This window comes from Anabrus simplex, chromosome 5, assembly GCF_040414725.1.
Source record: "Anabrus simplex isolate iqAnaSimp1 chromosome 5, ASM4041472v1, whole genome shotgun sequence".
Lineage (NCBI taxonomy): Eukaryota > Metazoa > Arthropoda > Insecta > Orthoptera > Tettigoniidae > Anabrus > Anabrus simplex.
The window spans coordinates 260624345-260644200 of NC_090269.1; the positions used below are offsets into that span (position 1 = coordinate 260624345).

At 38.0% G+C, this 19856-nt stretch overlaps 1 protein-coding gene across 2 annotated transcripts in view; it reads right to left on the minus strand.

Moving 5' to 3' along the window:
* LOC136873966 (zinc finger protein on ecdysone puffs) overlaps nt 1-19856 on the minus strand; it is a 185821-nt gene that overhangs the window by 116426 nt on the left and 49539 nt on the right. For both annotated transcript variants that reach the window (XM_067147366.2, XM_067147367.2), the window contains exons 5-6: nt 18662-18764; nt 1090-1179 (exon numbers count right to left, since the gene is read on the minus strand). In XM_067147366.2, coding sequence (XP_067003467.1) covers nt 1090-1179; nt 18662-18764 — 193 coding nt within the window. The remainder of the gene's footprint in view (nt 1-1089; nt 1180-18661; nt 18765-19856) is intronic.

Sequence of the window (19856 nt, forward strand, 5' to 3'; positions counted from 1 at the left end):
TACAGTACTGCTTTATTCGGATTGAGTGGCTTCTGCTACATATACACCAACTGGGAATATTAGAGATCATCTGGGAATAGATTTACACTGTTTAGATTCTATAGTCTGGAACGAAATTATTTTTAAGAGGTTCAAAAAGATGGGGCCTCGTATGCTCTTGATTGCAGTGCATGGCTCAAAGAGAATGAAGCATGGCTGACGCGAATGACGAGAGATAACAGTGAAGATGATTTCACTTAGAATGCCAAATGCCGACACGCCGGTAGCAAGGCAGGGAAGTTGGCGGCGCAAGGCGATAATTCAAATGAAAGCAGTGATCAGGTTTACTGTGTGGTAGGCCTACTGCTAAACTGACAGAGACAAATGACTGGCCATTAAGTTCTTTTGTATCAATACTTAATTATATGATTACACGATACCCTTATTCCTTTCTTCGACGGGATCGAGTATGAAGTGAGACAAATCTTCGTAGAGTTTTTACGGCCGTATGCCTTTCCTGACGTCAACCTCACCAGAAGAATTAACGAGATGTAACGAGTAACGTGATAAAAGTAACTAAAACGGACTTTTATACGTAGGTACCGTAGGGCTAAAAGTCGTGTTCACCATTTCTGTCTTTTTACGTTTAGAAACACTGCCTTCCGACGAAAATAGCCAGTATAACTTAAACACATTCTAAATTTATTAAATAATAGTATAGAATGTTTACACGTACAATTTATAGCTCTTTATAACATAGAAGTCATGTGTTCGCAGCACAAAATTTTGAGGTTATTGCATATTGGATCCCCCTTTATTATTTTTGGCTGTAAAAGTGGGGGAAAAAGGGGTCTAATACGCTAGTAAATACGGTAATTGTATCGGGATGCAAGGCTGCATTATCGAGAATATTCTGCTTTCCTTAATAGACATTCACAAAAAAGTCAAAATTCCATTACATTTTATTCAAGGTGCCCCTAAACTTCCTGGCAAGACAGTATAATGAAAACAAATTAAAATACAAATTAGGAAGTTATACAAAGAAAACAGGCAAGTGACAAGTAATCCTATGCTGAAAATAAGACAGCAACAGGCATCCAAAATACTTACATGATCATCCCACATATGCTTCTTGCATACATGACAAAAAAAGAAGTTGTCTGGAATCCCATGGTATCTTGAAGATGATTTCTTGCCACTCTGTAATAAAAGTGGATACCAATAAATTTCTGATTTTTTGTATAGAAGTTACCTTAAACTAGCATCCAGTAACAACCATCATTTCAAACAATCATACTAAATAAAATAACAGAAGTAGAAAATACCCACACTTATAAAAAATGTCATGTTATACTCAGCGCCAAGCACCATTGTAAACATATTTACTAGGTGAATGAACAAAATATATGAACTGTAAAATATAAATAGATTCAAGTATCCCATGCAACATAGTAATTATTGTTAAGAGTAATTGTGACTGAAAAGAAATAACATATTGACTAAACAAATGCAAACTGTACATGAAAAACTAACTTAAGCTAAAGTAAGAATGCTGAAGACAACCAAAGGTACACAAGAGGCAAGAAAACTGAGAAAAATAACACACAACAAAAAATGAGGATGAACTCTAGTCAGTGTTTTCAATCATTAACTTGCCTCACCGATTTCAAAAGCAGAGCTCAAACCTTTTGACGTTTGAGGCTAGACAGCCTGCCCAGCACTGGTCAGTAGCAGCATCCGAGAGACAGCTGCATTGCCTCATATGGGCAGGCTGTCGACCGCTTGTAAAACAAGAATCAAATCCCACAAGTGCTCTGAGAACGGTCACATTTTTGGGACCTCCGAGTACAAATGACACAGATGGGGACATGTTTGTAAATATGTAAACACAAATATATTTACAATGAGCAGTTTGCATTATCTAGGTTGTTAAACATGCACACGTTACTACAGTCTCAAAAATCGTCGTTTTAAACAAACGCGAATGAGATGGCCGAAATATTTTCCCTGGTTTTTAAATTTCAATTCCAGGCAAATATTGCAATGAAATTTTCCATAGTTGCACAACTATATCCTCTCATATTTTAACACAAATTAAATGGGAATACCCACACACCACAGACACCCCATTTTGTAAACCAACACGTTACACGGTGCTGATGACCATGACATCCTAATTCCCTAAACGAAGGATCAAGTACATGTTATTGGAAATCTTCCAGGGATGGAAAGCGAAATAATAAGATGGTAGAATAATATATCGTAATGTTGTGGACTTAACATTCTATCATTACCGTTATATACTGTACATCAGCATCAGTGTCGTAAAATGATACACTACCATATTTACTCATGTATTAGAACCCCGTGGCTCTTATGGGACAAAGAAAATGAAAAAATTAATCTTGCATAAAGGCCCTCCCAACGTAATTCATCAGAGAACAACAACAATTCCGCTTCAAGAGAGTACAAGCCTTACTGCAGCTCCGATGACATCACACAAATCTGTGAATAGTTTCGTCCATATGACCCACGCAAAACGCATCAAAGTCGGGCCAGTACACCTGCGCTTCATAGTTAAGGAGTATCACCTCCGTAGCATAGGCCAACTGCAGCAGAAATCTGCGGGAGTTTAAAATAATACGAAAATTACTCATACTGCCCTAAAAGTCGGGAGATCGGTCCTGGTGATCGGGAGAAACGATGAAAAATCGGGAGACTTGGCACGTCTGCTATCTTCTTACAATGGCGATCAAGTGTCCTTCCAGAATGCGATTCTTTATTGACGCCAGACTGACCTGCATTATACACATAGTCAGCACCATACTGCTCTATAAGTAACATTGTCCCTTCCCTCCAGAAATGCAGTATGTTAGTAGTTTTATCTTTTATTTTTTTCATTTGACAAACTGCGTAATTTTTTGTGATCATCCTACGTGAAAATGCTGCTTGAAATTCCATACCCATGTTGCACTTGCTGCCAAAGGTAAATCAAGTGATTTGGTTTCTTCACGGGGCCATTTATGTAAGTTCATATCGTGCACTATCAAGTTTTTTTGTGTGAGCTTCTGTAAATTTAATGAACACCAACTCATACAACTGCTTATTTTTATCTTTGACTGTTAAACTAGAAGATGACTTACAACAGAATCCGCTTTTGCAATATCTTCCTTAATACGGTACAACTGCGTCTCCTCCCTTCACTCGAGGATATACCGTTTAATCTCGAATACCACCCGCCACCGAATAAGACCAGCTACCCTTATTTTGAAACAACAAAATTTTACAAAAGTGAAGTCAAAAATATTTACTATCTTTACTAACACACATAAAATGATAAGAAAAATACAAATAAAAGTAAACAAACATTTCCAGAACGATCCAACGAGTTCATCATCAGTACCAACTTCCGAACATTAACAACCGACACCTTCCCACAAAATGTCATCGCTGCCATCCATACCATTAGAAATGCTAGATTTCCCTAAGCTCTTCCATATGAGATCTCCGGGGATGCAATTCCATGCTGTCAAAATCCACAAACAAAGCAGCAGAACTTCTGGGCGCTGAATGCGACCAGTTGGCATCAGTGTGTGATTATCAGCCCCTATCCATTCTGTATAGAGCCGTTTCAAGGCTGCTTTAAACGGACGGTTCATGCAGACATCCAGCGGCTGTAGCGTAGACGTCATCCCGCCCAGAATGACTGCTAGGTCGGTTTTTCCACAGTGTCTGCTGTGTGGCCGCGGTAACTGTGGAGAACAAGCAAGCTCTTTTGTCCCAATAATGCACCAGGGCGACGTTGCCAGGCACACTTTATCCAGTCTTCCACAAGTGAACTATCCATCCAGCCGGAGTTCTGAGATCTGACGATAACACCAGAGGGTAGATTTTTAGGAAGAGTCTTTCGCTTGAGAACAATGTACAGCAGCAATTTGGTTCAGTCGGCGAGAATACAGAACATTACCCTATACTGTTGTTTCTCATTACCACCTGTACCAACGGTAACACTTGTTGCACCCTTATCATTCACAGACCTGTCCACTGGCATTTCAAAGTAGACTGGCGCCTGATCTACATTGTCAATTTGGGAAAACATATGCATTTTCCTTTCGCAACCGAAGTATGTGATTCTGAAACGACATATTCTCATCGTACGCACTAGGAAGACGCTGTGAAATTGAGGTACGCCTTCGTACGCTCAACCTATTTCTTTTATAAAAATTATAAACCCATCACCGCACTACCTTAAACCCTTCAGTTGGAAGTTCCTTTGCGATCTCTAATGCCTTTAGCTGACATTTCGGTTGACACAACATATCCCAATTCCTTTCTGTCACATATTTATAAACTTTCTTTTTCAATTTCTGAAAACTTTACACTCAGTCCACGAAAAGCTCTACCGTCACCACTACATGTTAATAGCACATTCTTCTTCTTTCTCCAATAGTAAATACACAACTTGTCAATATCTTATTTTATATTGGCGGCGCGATTTCCAATAATTTCGGCTTCCCGAACTACTTTGTTGCTCATTCGCAGTAAAAGATTGCAAACGCTTTGTGGAATTTACTCAGAGAATGTGCGCGAGACTGACGCCCAGCGCAGAAGTAGTGTACACTGAGAACAGAGGGAGCATTGTTGACAAGCTGCGTCGGTGATGATGCCCAATCTACGCGCATTCGGAAAGATAAATTTCCCGAAATTTTAAATAAGACCCGCACCCAATTTTGTAAGCGATATTTTTGCAAAGAAAAAAACCGTGTGGGTGGTACTCGAGATTACACAGTATGTTTCTCACAGACTTCTACGGCCCCCGAGAAAATAATTGCTTTGTCATCTGCTTCTTTGCAATCAACCATGTGTTTATAATATTTCATTTTTCTTACAATGACCATTCTACTCTGTTTTTCGGGACTCTGTATACCTTCCGATGTTGATTCCTGTTTTGATGACGGTTAAGTGAGATTGAATCTAGGTGTAGTAATGCTAATGCAGTGAGCTCACAGTTGCGATCAACAGTATTCTGTACGACGGAAGTCAGCTCCAGGACAAAACCATCTTTACCATCGGTCTGTTTTCAGACCAACTTCGCTTTACGGGAGTGAAAGCTAGGTGGACTCAGGATATCCGATTCATAATTTACAAGTAACAGACATGGAAGTAGAGAGAATGACTGGTGGTACAAACATGTAGGAATAATGGCGGAAGGGTACTCCGAGTGAGGAGATAAAGGCTAAGTTAGGAATGAACCCTAAGGATGAAGCTTTACGCATAAACCGGCTTCGGTGATGGGGTCATGCGAGACGAATGGAGGAGGATAAGTTACCTAGGAGAATAATGAAATGTGTTGTGGAGGGTAAGAAGTAGAGGGAGACCAAGACGAAAGTTAAACTCATTTACCAACAATTAAAAGATAAGAGTTATAGAACTAAATTAGGCAACAGCACTAATTGCAAATAGAGGATTGTGGCAATGTTTAGTCAATTCACAGAGGCTTGCAGACTGAAAGCTGAAAGGCATAACAGTCTATAAAGATAATGTATGAATGCATGATCTATTGTGGTATAATTATGATAATGGTCTTTGTGGTGGTTACTCATGGCCAAAAAACAATTACAATCGAGGAAGTGAGCAAGAGAGTGGGCTATGCCGAGATTTTGTCAAAATTGAGTTATTGGTACACTTGTGTAAGGCTTACACTCATCTTTCAGTGTGCAAAATATCAAAGACTTCCACAGGCTCCTTCCTTTCTTATTTAAAGAACATACCGTATTTACGTGAATAATACCCGCAAACTTTTTTTTTTTTTAAATTGAGGCACAAAATTGGGGTGCAGGTTTTATTTGAGTCAATGTTGGCAATTTTTTTCCCAAAATAAGCCTTCCTAAATTTAGGGTGCGGGGATTACCCGCATATTTAAAAAAATTCAGGCACGAAACTGGGGTGCGAGTTTTATTTACGTTAATGTTGGCAATTTTTTTTTTTCGAAATCAGCCTTTTTAAAGTTAGGGTGCGGGGATTATTTGCATAAATACGGTGTTTTCTGTCAACTACTCATCTCACGTTTATGCTGTGAGAGCAATATGAAGCAGCTAGAAGCATTCAATGTGTGCGCTGTCTGTCGGCTATACGAGCTGGCCAATCGCTGACCTTATTCTTAAACACGTGTTAATTGTGTACAAAATGGCGTACGTTGAAGGATAAGTAATAGTGAGTAGCTGTGAAAAACATAAAAAACGAGTTAGAAATAAGTGGAAAAGGGCTAAAGCGTGTAGAAACTTAGGATTACGAGTACATTGGCGATAAAACTAATAAGGCTGTTCCTGAAAAGCAGCAAGGTGCTGAATGTGAGTATAGTGTGCGATCTGTGGCAGCTAATATTACCTGGTGTAAATACAGCAGAACTCCGTTATAGCGAGAATTCATAATGGCGAAAATTTTACTCACTATAGTGGACGGTCGTTATATAAGATTTTTGTAAACGTCGATATGAAATGGCAATCAGTTTGTTCAAAATTTGAGTTTTCGCGGATAACCACATTGCAGCTTACTTGTTTGTTGTTTTTCGAAATCCGATATTACGGGAAAGTGTGTGTAATTTCAGTCTGAAAAAAATATATTACCGTATTTTTTCCAAATCCAAGAAGACTCCCACTTTTTCCTTAAAAAATTTAATCAGGCTTAAAAAGTACTTTGTAAAATCATATGAATGTCTTTTCTTACACAGTATGCATTTTTAGACTGTAGACGCCGAACATTGGCTTTAGTTATGCCGTATTTGTTTGCGGCTGTACAATTATGCTTTATTTCAGCAGGTTTAACAATCATTAACTTAAAATTGGCATCATAATATCGACGAGAACCCATTGAAAATTTTCCGGCAATACGTGTTCCACATATCTTTATAATGCGACGATCCATCACGAAAATATTCCTGCTGTCTATAGAACTTAATTTTACCAAGCAGCAGGTACAACAGACACGTTATAACTCTGCTGCTGATAGCCGTGGCCTTTCCTAGATTTCGAAGGCTCGCATGCTTTGATGCCATTCTGCAGATTTGAGAAACGTTTTTGTAGAGGATAATAGAATATTCTCTCTTCACTATATTCCGAGATCCAGTGACTTTATACATAGGAACTGTGCGACCGGTCGCCGTGGCTAGCGATGTAGGCCTATGATAAAGAGGCTGTCGTTCATTGTTAACGGGTTTTGTGTGCGCGCGACAGCATGGATACTGCGGTAGTTGCCAGTGGTGTTCATTACTATCAGGCCGTGACTGCAAAACGACCCTTGTTTTTCTCACACAGGGTTCTGAGAAAGAAAAAAAAAACAGCCGTCTTGGATTCGAAGAAATACGGTATCACTCCAGAGGCTTATGCGACAAACATTTCAGTTTTCTTTTTCAACCGGCATCACCTAACCTAACCATGTATGCATCATAGATACCTATTTGAAACGCATGTAGAGAAATGATGACCTCGCTAAAAACTGACACATGGGAATAGCTTTCTGAAATTTAACTAGACGCGAGAAAATATAAACTATCCTCTGAAATCAGTGATGTTACCTACCACATCTTGAGGTGTATCACTTTCTTAATTTCACTATAGGGTATACTACTAAAATCAAGAGATTGTTTACTTCAGCCTATATTTTTAACGAGTTAACAACTGCAATCCGTCACGTAATGTACACATTTATTACGAAAACGGCTTATCCTTTCATTTCGAATTTTCTTTTGAGAACAGCAGTCAATGGATATTACTAATCGGCTCCAATATCGCCTTCGAATGTTGACGTAGAGCTCGCAAATCATAATCTATAATCGTTATCTAAAATCTTCATTTCCGTATTGACAAATTACAGAATTAGAAATAGGAAAGGTGTCCACCTATCAATACTTGTTTATTGCACATATTATGCTACAGAACCGGTTTCGACCCCTTACATAAGGTCATCTTCAGCTGAACCATACATTCATATCTATGTGATGAAGCTATGATTAAGATTGTTTCGTCTAAGCTCGCATATCAAACACAACTCAGCCACACCAACAACAATAAATATAACATCTCTGCACAGCTACTAATGGGAAAGGAGCCACTACTTTGACCCAATGTCACTCAAATTTTATGGACGTCACTGGACAACATGATTCGATTTTAACATAAGGCAACAGATTCAACACAGCAGAGCTGAACATATTTTAGCCTCATTCTAGCCATACCTCTGGCACCCTTTTTTAAATTGGAAAGTGTTTCATACTATGTATATACATGAAGAGAAAATCTTTTAGTCGTACAATTTTACAAGCAAATCATTATCATTTAAACTCAAGGAACAGCAACCAAGTGTACAACTATGTAAATAAGACTTGAACACAGAAGTCAACAGATGAATTGAATAACACACAAGACACAAACGTTCATGTGCATGAAGTGTTCATCTTATATATAACATATATATGTTTTAAGAAGAGATGTGTTTTATAAACTAATTTTAAGACCTTAAACATATTTCAGACATACAATTGCATTGTTGCACAGTGACATATACCCCAGTTCACGTTACAACATGCCCCATTTGGATGTGACCAATTATTTATCATCATATGGCATTCCTTAGACAATACAATCTTAAACATAGCTTCATCACACAGATACGAATGTATGGTTCAGCTGAAGATGACCATATGTAAGGGGTCGAAACCGGTCCTGTAGCATATTAAGTGCAATAAACAAGTATCGATAGGTGGAAATCCTTTCCTATTTCTAACAGAGCTCGCAAATGCACATAGCGCGAAAACTATACTATACCGAAGATGATTGATCGCATCTTGTGGCAAACGTTTCACTTTTGTTATTCAAATAGTGTCCCATATCCCAACTTATCTATACTATATGTATGACGAAAACATACTTCAAGCGGAAGTATAGAAAATATAATCTTCACGCTATAAATTTACATAATAGCCTTTCCGTAATTTAACGGACGCAAGAAAATATAAACGAACCTCGTAATCAATGACGCACTCTACGATATCTTGAGGAGTAGGCCTATCTCATTCTTAATTGCGGTATTTAGCATTTAAAATTAATCTATCGTTTATTCAGTGTTTATCTTTAACGAGTTAATAACGGCTATCGGACACATTTACGCATTTATTACAAAAACATGTTCTCTTTCATTTTCCTCGTGGAAGAGCGGTCAACTGGTATTACTAATCGACTCCGACATTGCCTTCGAATGTCGGCGAGAGAACTCGCTGGTGGGCATAGCGCAGTATAATGACTGGATGCAAATGTATCGGCAACGGAAAAAATTGAGCGAGCATAATCGCTCGTAATAACGGATGCATCAGTGATAGGGTTTTCGCTGTAACCAAAGGATAATACATAGTTTAACATAGGAATTTTGAAGAGATGGACAAAAGTTTTCGTTATAACGGGGTTCTCGTTATATGCCGTACTCACTATAGCAGACTTCTACTTACCATGAACTTATGAAGGCTTAAAAAGATGACAGTCCGTGCGATCTACAAAACAGGCGAGTATAATGCACAAAATGTGTTATTTGGACTGGTAAGTCAGCAAGAATACAGTGGAATTTACCCAAAGACGATAATTAACAAACATTCAAGTAGAATGCACTTATCTTTCAGATATTCTGTGAAAATTCCTGTGGTCATCTAAATAGGATATGCAGAAAGGCATTTGGCGATGTGTTCGGAATATCCAGGAGACTTCTTTCTACAGCCAGAGGCGATAGAAATGCTGATGCACCGGAATAAGGCAAATCTGAACGCGAAGGATTATCATCATGTAACAGCTCTATAGTATCACCTCATGTGGATCTCGAGGTAAGCACGGTAATTGTAATCTTAAGTTGATGAAAAAAAATCAGTAATGGACCATATTAAAAAATTCCCTTCTATGTAAGTCACTATTGCAGAAAGAAAGTTAAAAAATTAATTTGAATTGCGAAATCAGTTGCAGAGATGTATAGGCTCTACAAAGAAGAAAAGAGATGATGCTGGCATGAAGAGTGTTAGTTGTTGCACATACAGGATTACATTCAATACGAAATTTAATATCGGCTTCAAAATGCCTCCACACAGATACATGCCAAGTGTGTGACGAATGGCAAGCTAAAGAAGATATACCTCTAGAGATATGACTAGATTAAGTAAGGGCAACTGCAGCATAAAATCTCTCTGCATTTCGATCTTACTGCCTCGAAGGAAAATTGTGACTACTGCTAGATAACGTATGATCTTCAGAAAACTTCACCAACCACAAAAATACCAGCAGGAGTGGTATTTTATCTAAGGCAAGTCTGGGTGTACAATTTCAGTATTGATATAAGCAACCAGAAAATTGCCTTCATGTGTATGTGGCCCGAAAAAGTTGCTTCGCGAGGTGCTTCAGAGATCACATTGTGTCTATTGAAAGTGTTAAGTTTACCTGAAAATACTTCGGGAAAGCAGAAGTTAAGTTTATTTTCTGACTCCTGTTCTGCACAGAACAAAAGTAACATCCCCTATATGATTTATTATGCTCTTGTAATGACAGGAAAGTTTGACTGCTTAGAACATTACTGTCTTGTTCCTGGACACACCGTTTTGCCTTCAGACTGATTTCGGTGTCACTGAAAAGATGATCAGAAAAACGGGCTACGTATTCACACCAGAATATTGGTTTCGTCTCATGGAACATTCAAGAGTGAAGAATCCTTTTCATGTGATAGAAATTAAAAGTGAAGACCTAAAACTTCCACAGTGCCACATCGTGCTTTGATAAAAACATGAAAAGTAGGTCAGGTGTTAAAATGCCACACAGGAAGATTGCCATTCTCAGGATAGACTGTACAAAACCAGCCATTCCGAACTTCGTCCGTGGGAGGAACTGCAAGTACTATACACAATACCTGGGAGGAATCGCAGAGAGAAAACACAAGCACCACTGGAAGCATTGAACAGAATATTAATTCCTTCAGAACTGGAAAGTCCATATCCTGTAGGAAGAATTAATAAAGCTAAATACAAGGACTTGATGTCTCTTCTTCCGTACGTACAGCACATCACCATACTATGTACCATGCACTCCAGCCGGATGACTCTAGCACAGCTGAGGTTCGTTATTTATGAGCTGAGGTTGTCGAGGAAGACCCGAATATCTGAAGGTACTAACATATTTGTTGTAAAGGACTAAAAGTTTTATAGTAAATGAGTAACGAAGGCAATTCATCGCTAGGTACTGTTAGCGAACCTATAGGTAGTAATCCAAGGTTATTTTGTTTGCAGGTGGAAAAGGCCTAAGGAGCCGGTTAAATAAGGGAATTACGCCCTGTAAATTATTTCCCTAAAGAGTTTAAAATGTCTGCTATGAAACGGTAAACAATAAGTTATATATTAATAGGAATGTTTTTCTCATTACTAGAGCAAATGCAAAACCTTAAAAATCTGAGTTCCATCCAACTCTGGCATAGCCCACTCTCTCACTCACTGCCTCAATTTAAAGGACTGTAGTGTTCTTTAGAAGATATACAGAAGTTCCTGCCCAGAATTTGCATATTGCTAATATTTACCGTATGAGGGCTAAATACTATTGTTTCATTAGTGTTGCTGATTTTAAAAGCAATTTTTAGGTTCTGTTTCTGTAGGATGTTAGCAATTATATGTATATTTTATAACTAAATACGAATGTGACATTCTTCTTTGTGTTTTACTCTTTCGTCAAAGTGGTTATGGGCTTCTTTGTGTGTTTACTACTAATTTATAAACTCTGTGCAAAACCAGTTGCTCCAGTTGCTCATGGCTATTTCGCACATGGTCAATTTTGTTTTTTTCAAACTTTTCCATGAGAGCAGGATTTTTAAAGGTCTCTCTGTAACATGCTGCTGTAGGCAGCTTTTTTGTGACCTTCAGGATGCCCTGAACTGTTTAATGGCATTAGCAGTAAAAGTCGGTTTTCTGTAAATATTGAATGCCAGGTCATTATTCTTATGGCGTGGATTATTCCAAAGTCCCAGTCCATGACCTATTAAATATATGTTAAAGAAACCTGGAAAGCACATTTACATCACTCCTTAGTACGTTCATAATATTACCACAAGAAATTAAAAATTAGCGTACCCGGCCTCATTCCGCGCACGATGCAACAGCAGTGACTGACTTGGCGAGGATTCGGAAGAGAACCTAAATTCACGGCCTTAGCGTGTCTGCCTACAGCTGCAGGGAGCACCAGTCATGATTGGTTATTGAAGAAAATAACAGAGGGTTGCAGGGAGGGAAAAAATTATAGATCAAGATTAGAGTACATAACAAAAATATTAGACGACATGAGATGTGACTCCTACAACGAAATGAAATGAAAGGGAAAGCACACAAACGTGCAGAAAGGAGAATTGCTGCCTAAACTAGCCTCACGGCTGATCAAAGAGAGGGAGAGAGAAAGAGACGTACATAAATTACACCTACTGTACTCACACATAGTGCTCTGCAGGACATTCAATTATGGAGAAGAAAGCTAGACAGTTTACAAATGATTAAAACTTGAAGTTCAATGAGAAAGCAGATGCTAATCCACACATGAAATGTGCAAATCGACCAAATATTGGACATTACGATAACTTTAAACAATATTAATTAATTATAATTGTAAACACTCGTTTCTTTATTTTCATTGTAATTATTTTTACGTTAAAAAATAACCTTAAATTTAACAGTGTAATGTTTTTCATTTTTTAGTATGTTCCCTTTAGGATATTTTTTCGCTTCCCACAAAAATGTTTTAATCAGTTTTGGCTGTATTATACAGGGTGAAGCGTAATTCGCACACTCAGGCGTCGCAGCGCGACTCCTCACATGCCAGCAATAAAAAAATGTATCTTACAAAATTTCGTCTTGCGAGTATATCCGGCAGAAAAACAACGTTGAGAGTAGCAATCTGGCAACGCTGTAACCACATGTAGGGTAACTACCTCTGTCAGCAGAATCTAATCGTACTGTACAGTTGGTGCAGTGGATAGTTTTGGGTTAGCATGCAGGAGGTCGAGTGGTCGATCCTGGGTTGAGGCGTATGTTTTTTATTTCGTAAATGTAGTCCAGGTGGTATGGTATCTGGCATCTTAATCGTCAACAGCGATTGCAGTGGGTCCTCTAGAAACCATTTGCACTTACATACGATCCTAGAAATGGACGAACAATCGTTTTCATTCGTCAGTTTTGAAAGGCGCCCTTTCCACGTCGTGGGCATGAATTTAATATGGACAGTATTGGTGCTAACATGCTACATCTGCGCGATCATATTACATGTAGTATGGCGGCGTCTCCGAAAACCTTAAAAAGTAGTTCGTGGGACGTGAAACAAATAACATTATTATTATACATGTAGTATGTAAATGACAAGGTACTTGCTGTGTTATTGTACTGTGCTATCATCTTTAGCATATTGAAAGTGATATTGTTTATGTAGTTATTCTGTCCTATGACTGGTCATTTGTTTCAGCTGTCTATTTCTTATTAGTCTAACCAGGTATTTGTTTCAGCGTTACAAAATGTTGTAAATGTAGGATACATGTGACCTCAGAAACGGTGTCTTACTGTATTACAGTAGGTAATGTTAGATGGAAATTAGCAAATAAAAAATTCGCCTCAACCAAGGATCGAACCATCGCCCTCCTGCATGCCAACCAAAAACTCTACCCACTGCACCAACTGTACAGCACGACGAGAATGTGCTGACAGCGGTAGTTACCCTACATATGGTTACAGTGTTGCCAGATGCTACTTTTCAACGTCCGTTTTCTACCGGATATACTCGCAAGACGAAATTTTGTAAGAGACATTTTTTTTGTTGCTGGCATGTGAGGAGCCCGCTGCGACGCCCGAGTGCGCGAATTACGCTTCACCCTGCAGATAGTAATGTTAACGAAGGAAAGGAAATTTTGGAACTACAGTAGAACCTCGATAATTCGAAATCGGTTAATTCAAAATCCCCCCTAATCCGAAGAAGCTCTCGTTCCCGGAAACATGAGATACAGTTTTGCATGTTATTTAAATTGTTTAATTTGAAAAACAGATAATTCGTAATTCGAAGTACAATGTTGGCCCCAGACTTAATTCAAAACTGCCTTTACAGTTTAAAACAATACTATGCTACAGAGTAATTTCACCTCGAAATTTATTCGCGTGATAATAAAATGAGTGTTCCGGAACATGGAGGGGTAGCTTTCCGCACTTAACTCTCTTCGGTGGGTCTACAGTGCGCTTCACGATTGCTAAATTGAATGAAATCGAAATTCTTTTGTATTCCAACCTTTTAAGGAACGCCGTAATATCACGCAACAGGTAGTGTGCGGAAAAACAGAATCCGCGAACACTGGCGATGCCGACAGTTGACGAAAAACGTGGCTCATATAATTCGTAGGCACCAAACGATATTGTCATAGCCGACGAATCGTCATTGCTTTATTTTAATGCGAGCCGAAACAGTCTTATGGTTTTAAAGGAGAAAGTGCCAGCCGGTAAATCGTACAATCGGGGGTCATTGCAGAAGCAAGAAACTTTATCCCCTCGTCATAGGAAAGTTCAATAAGCCACAATGTTTTAAGGACGTCTGGCACTTTCCATGCCAGTACAAAGCATCTAAAAATGCAAACAGTACAGAAATCCAAAAAATAATGCATTTGCACAGGGGAACCAGCATAATTTATCCTCGTCTTCGAATTGTGCGATTTTTTTTCTTTCATTGCGTGAGGTTATGTTTGTCAGTGATTTATCCCAGTGCATTATTTGAATACTGTAAATGCACCTTCTTGGATACATTTTTGAAACAGTTCTTTTTTCATGGCATTTGAAAGGTATAAACTGTAAATCAAGGTTAACTGCATGCAGTAATGGACCTTAGAACATTTTGAAACGCGGCAAGTGTTGGTACTTCTGAATTGCGATTTGGCGGTTAATTCAAAATCACGTAATTTGAAGTCAGATTTTTGAGTCCCAACGACTTCGAATTAATGAGGTTTTACTGTATTCAACAGTTTCGACCATAGTATTAAATGAAATATGGAAATGTGCCTGAACAACTGCTAAGGAGAATTCAGATGTACAAAGACTGTACTAGCTTTGTACAAGTTGGGGAATGTCGATCATCATGGTTTGAGACAAAGACTGGAGTTCAGCAAGGAACTGTTCACCACTGTTCAGCACTGTTATAGACAATAGTATGAAGAACGACAAGGAAAAGCTAGGTGAACTGAATGCAGTGGCCTTTGCTGATGATATCACGATCTGGGGTGAAACAGAAGAGGAAGTACAGACCAGACTCAATGTATGGAAATCCCAGTTCCAGGAATATAGCCTCAACATCAGCAAGACCAAGACAGTTGTGATGGCAGTCAATGGAGAAGGGCGCCCAGCAAGTGTAAAACTAGGAGACCACCAGCTAGAGTGTGGGTAGTTTTCCTTACCTTGGAAGTGTAATCTCCAGTGACAATTTGGTCACAAACTAAATTACAGAGTGCAAAAGGGATCAGAATTCTACCAACAAGTAAAAACACTTATGCGATGACACGATTCCAAAACCGTCAAACTGATCATGTTTAACAGCTAGATCATACCAATGGTATTGAAGCGTGCACCCTCACAAAGAGAGATCTATCAAGACTGCAAGAATCGAGATGAAATTTAATAGATCAACCATCCAGAAGACTAAGATGGACAAGTTAAGAAATGAGGTGAGGAAAGAAGCCGGAAGAAAGACCTACTAGAGCAAATCGGTTCAGCCAGAATACGGCAGTACGGGCATGTGATGGGGGTGGAGCCTACAAGAACAGCCAGAATAAATGTGGAAAGACAGGTGGCAGGGAAAATACCTGCAGGAAGACCTAAAGCCCAATGAATGGACACGATCAAGGTTGACCTAGTTATCAGAGGACGGACAGTGGATGATGTTCTCCATGACAAGTTGTATATGGACAGGTAGAAGTGGAAGGGGCTCATTAACAGTACTCAGGAAACTGGAACCATACAATGATGATGGAAATAGAAAACAACAACTCTCTTATTATTTAGGGTTGGACTGTGAACTCCGAGAACATGAGTAATACAAATGGGCCATGTAACAGAAGTTAATTTCGTTCAACAAAACTTACCTTCAATGTTTCTCGTCAGTCACCATTTTTTGAAAATTTGATCTTTATTGTCCATGTTACAGACTATAAACACACAGTTCAACTTCAATAACTTATGTCAGCTTATATTTGAACACAATTCAATAGTGTACAGATATCAGTTGAACTGAATCAGGAGACAACTGGAATATCACAACAAATAGGCCTCCTGCTCAAAAACAGCTTTTAACAACCACTTCACATTTTATAACTTTCTTCCTGTTTTTTAAGGAAAAACTTTTAACAAGCACTTCATATTGTGTGTAATGTTTTTAGTGTATTATATATATTTTACTGAGGATTACCCCCTGCCGGGTCGAAACATGGCTATTTATGGATGTAACGTAGAGTACTGACTAGGAAGATAATCAACAATTTTGTACAATTTGTAACCTTACTTAACCTTGCATGTATCATGAAAACAGCACCAGTAACAAATAATAACCTTCCCACCAAAAATTTACATGGGAAAAGCCTTTTCGAAAGTAACCACTGCTCTCTGCCATATCTTCAGATGTAGCACATTCTTAATTTCATTATATAGCATTAAAATTAAGAGATTGTTTACTTTAGCCTTTATTTCTAACAAACTAACAACTGCAATCGACTCTTATTTATGCATTTATTATAAAAACATATTCACCTCATTCATATCAATTTTTTTTTTTTTTTTACAGAACAAAGTCAACTGGCACCCACTGACCCCAACATCCTATATGAATGTTGACGAGAGAGCTCGCTAGCATACACAGCAAGATAATTATACCAAAGATGATTGTCTGCATTAAATATACCATATTTACTCCTTTGTGCCCATCACAGAAGCCTATAGAAGTGTTATTAAGAACATTTCAATATTATGGTTATTATTAGGGGCATAAATTTTTACAGTATTTTCCTTTTTTTTTTTAAATAATCTGCTTTATGTTGCAAGACGGACAGGTCTTATGGGAGAGGAAAGATCTAGGAGTGCGAAGGAATCAGGCATGGCCTCAAGGTACAGCCCCAACATTTGCCTAGTGTGAAAATAGGAAACTACAGGATCTTCAGTGCTGCTGACAGTGGGGCTCGAACCCACTATCCCCCGGAAGCAAGCTCACAGCTGTGCCCCTAACCACATGGCCAACTTGTCTGGTAGTATTTTTCCTCTTGTGTATTTAGGGTGAGAACTCAGGAAGACTATTAATGGAGGCACGATTGTGTCATGGAAAATTGCCAGAGATGAAATCATTATCAACATGGCAGAAAATAGAAGTGACTAAGAATACCTCCATAGACTCACAAACTGCCATCAGTGAATGAATTGCACGTTATGTATCCTCAATTTGCCAAAACTATTCCTTTCTTGGCAAAACTGTTAATGTAACAAAATGAATTTTCTATAAGTCTTCGCCATACCCATTAACATTATTAGTGAATTATCATTGCGATTCCTCCTACGTATAAAGCGAAGATTTGTATTTTATACAGCATTAAAAATTGGAATTACCACAATTTAGTTAAGTTTATTTACAGCTTTACACCTTTTTACTGCCCTCCTTAAAACTACTTTTATATACTTTTTCCACTGATAATAAAGCATTTTATTCACCACTTTGAAATCCTTAGTAATGAATAAAATGTGAAACAAAATTCCACATTATGATGAATAAATTACCAGGAAAATTTGTGCCGATAACTTATTTCTAGACATTAAAAATTAATTATATTCTATTGGTTCCACCTTTTCAATACAAATGCGAGTTACATTACAAGTTGGTTATACATGGTACTAGTTTCGACTCCAGATCTGGGTCATCAGCCAATGATGCAAATTAGACAAGGCGATAAAAAGTCCTAAAACAATGTATAAGCACATAATATTAAACATGCGTGGATTAAATTGATCGATTAAAAAGATTGTCTGTGAGGGATGGTCACAGTGATGTTAAAATTTGGCCGTGTGTATAATACATTAGAATGGGGCACTTATAAAATAATCTATAAAATACAATATCTACATTTTACGTAGGCCTAATCGCAATAATTCCAGACAACTGAACAACAATCTATTTCACATCAGGTTTCTTAGGAAGTTAGTGTTGTGAATAACATTCATAAAATTGATCTATTCAATCTTGAGACTGGCTGTCAGGTACAATTCTATTGCTGATCCTGAATACACTGCCAACGGAGTAGCATATCGTCGTTGCCGGGACAAAACCTCCTATGAAAATATTTTAGCTTAGAACTTTGGCCGGTAAAGTTCTGTCATCTAAGGTGCAATATTGAGTGACAGTTGTCAAGGCATTCTCGCTCTTCATAATGTATGTGCTGCGGGTCAGTATATCTCCAAAAATGTAAACACATAGAAGGTTTCGTCCCGGCAATGACGATATACATAATTTCTACAAAGAATTTACACTAACTTCCCTCACATCCATTTTGATGGAAGTCGAGATATTATTACAATACAAATTCTGATAATGAATTATGAAACCGGTTAAATAAATTAAAACATTACCTCTCTTTTCCCACCATCGCCCTCCATTTCATCATCGTCATCATCCTTCTTTTCCTTCTTCCAATCTCTCTTATTTCCTTCTTCGCCTTCTTCACCATCTTCCCTATAAAGTGCAAAAAAATATAGAAAACTTGCTGATAACAGCCCCGTAACAGGACTAAAACTACACATGAAATTCCACAAGTAATTTTGAACAGTTCATTAAATAATCTATGTAATAAAAAATGATTTACCACTAACATCACACAACATATACAATATCCTTGGTGATTTTTCTTATAAAACACAATTCATTTCAATTCTGAATTAGTGAGATATGCAAAAATAATACTGTACCTAGGCATAGACAAAACTGCCCAAATGTGCAACTGCTTTTGAAATAGACTATCATATGATAAACTGATTACAAACTTCCTTCTTCCAAGAAATTACCTTTCCAAAATAATCCCCCAGATCTTTCACTAATTTGCAACTGAACTAATTTCAAGTCGAAATCTCAAGAAACTGTCTGTCAAATTGGAAGGGGTTATGACCTTGGATGGTAAGATCCATGAACATGTGTTGATAGTTTGACAGTTAACTTCAGTTCACTCATCACACCCTAACCTCGAAAGGCTTATGAATCCGGTATAACATTAGCTAACAGAATAAAAATTGGTGACGCCAGTCTTCCAAGCTACACTCTGGTCCAAAAAAATATCACCACTATGTATACTGGCCCAATATTCCAATTTCAACCTTATTTTCTAACAGACTTGCACTGGTACCACCGTTTTCGTGCTATCAGTTTATTTCCTATGAAGTTATGACACACTTCAAGTGGTATTTGTTATTAAAAGCTCAGTTATGATAGGTTAATTGGAGTAATGTGAATGATAGAACAACGTGATAAGATTTATCTTGATACTGGCCGTATTTACGGTACCAACTTCCGAGGCACATTCAAATACAGCGCCTAGGAGACATTACAATATTTGGTCACATGCCTAAAGTTCACAAAATTCCCGCCATATTCCACTAGTTGTACTTCTGACTTCTTATCAGTTGTTCTTCAGTAAGCTGAATTGTAAAAAGAGAAACCAATCTGGTAAGTTTTTAGAGAGATATTGCTCTGTTTCTCAGTAGATAGAATTCTCTTCCCATAGTTTACTGGATTTTGAGAGAAATTAAGATTGATATTTTTTTGTTTAAGTTA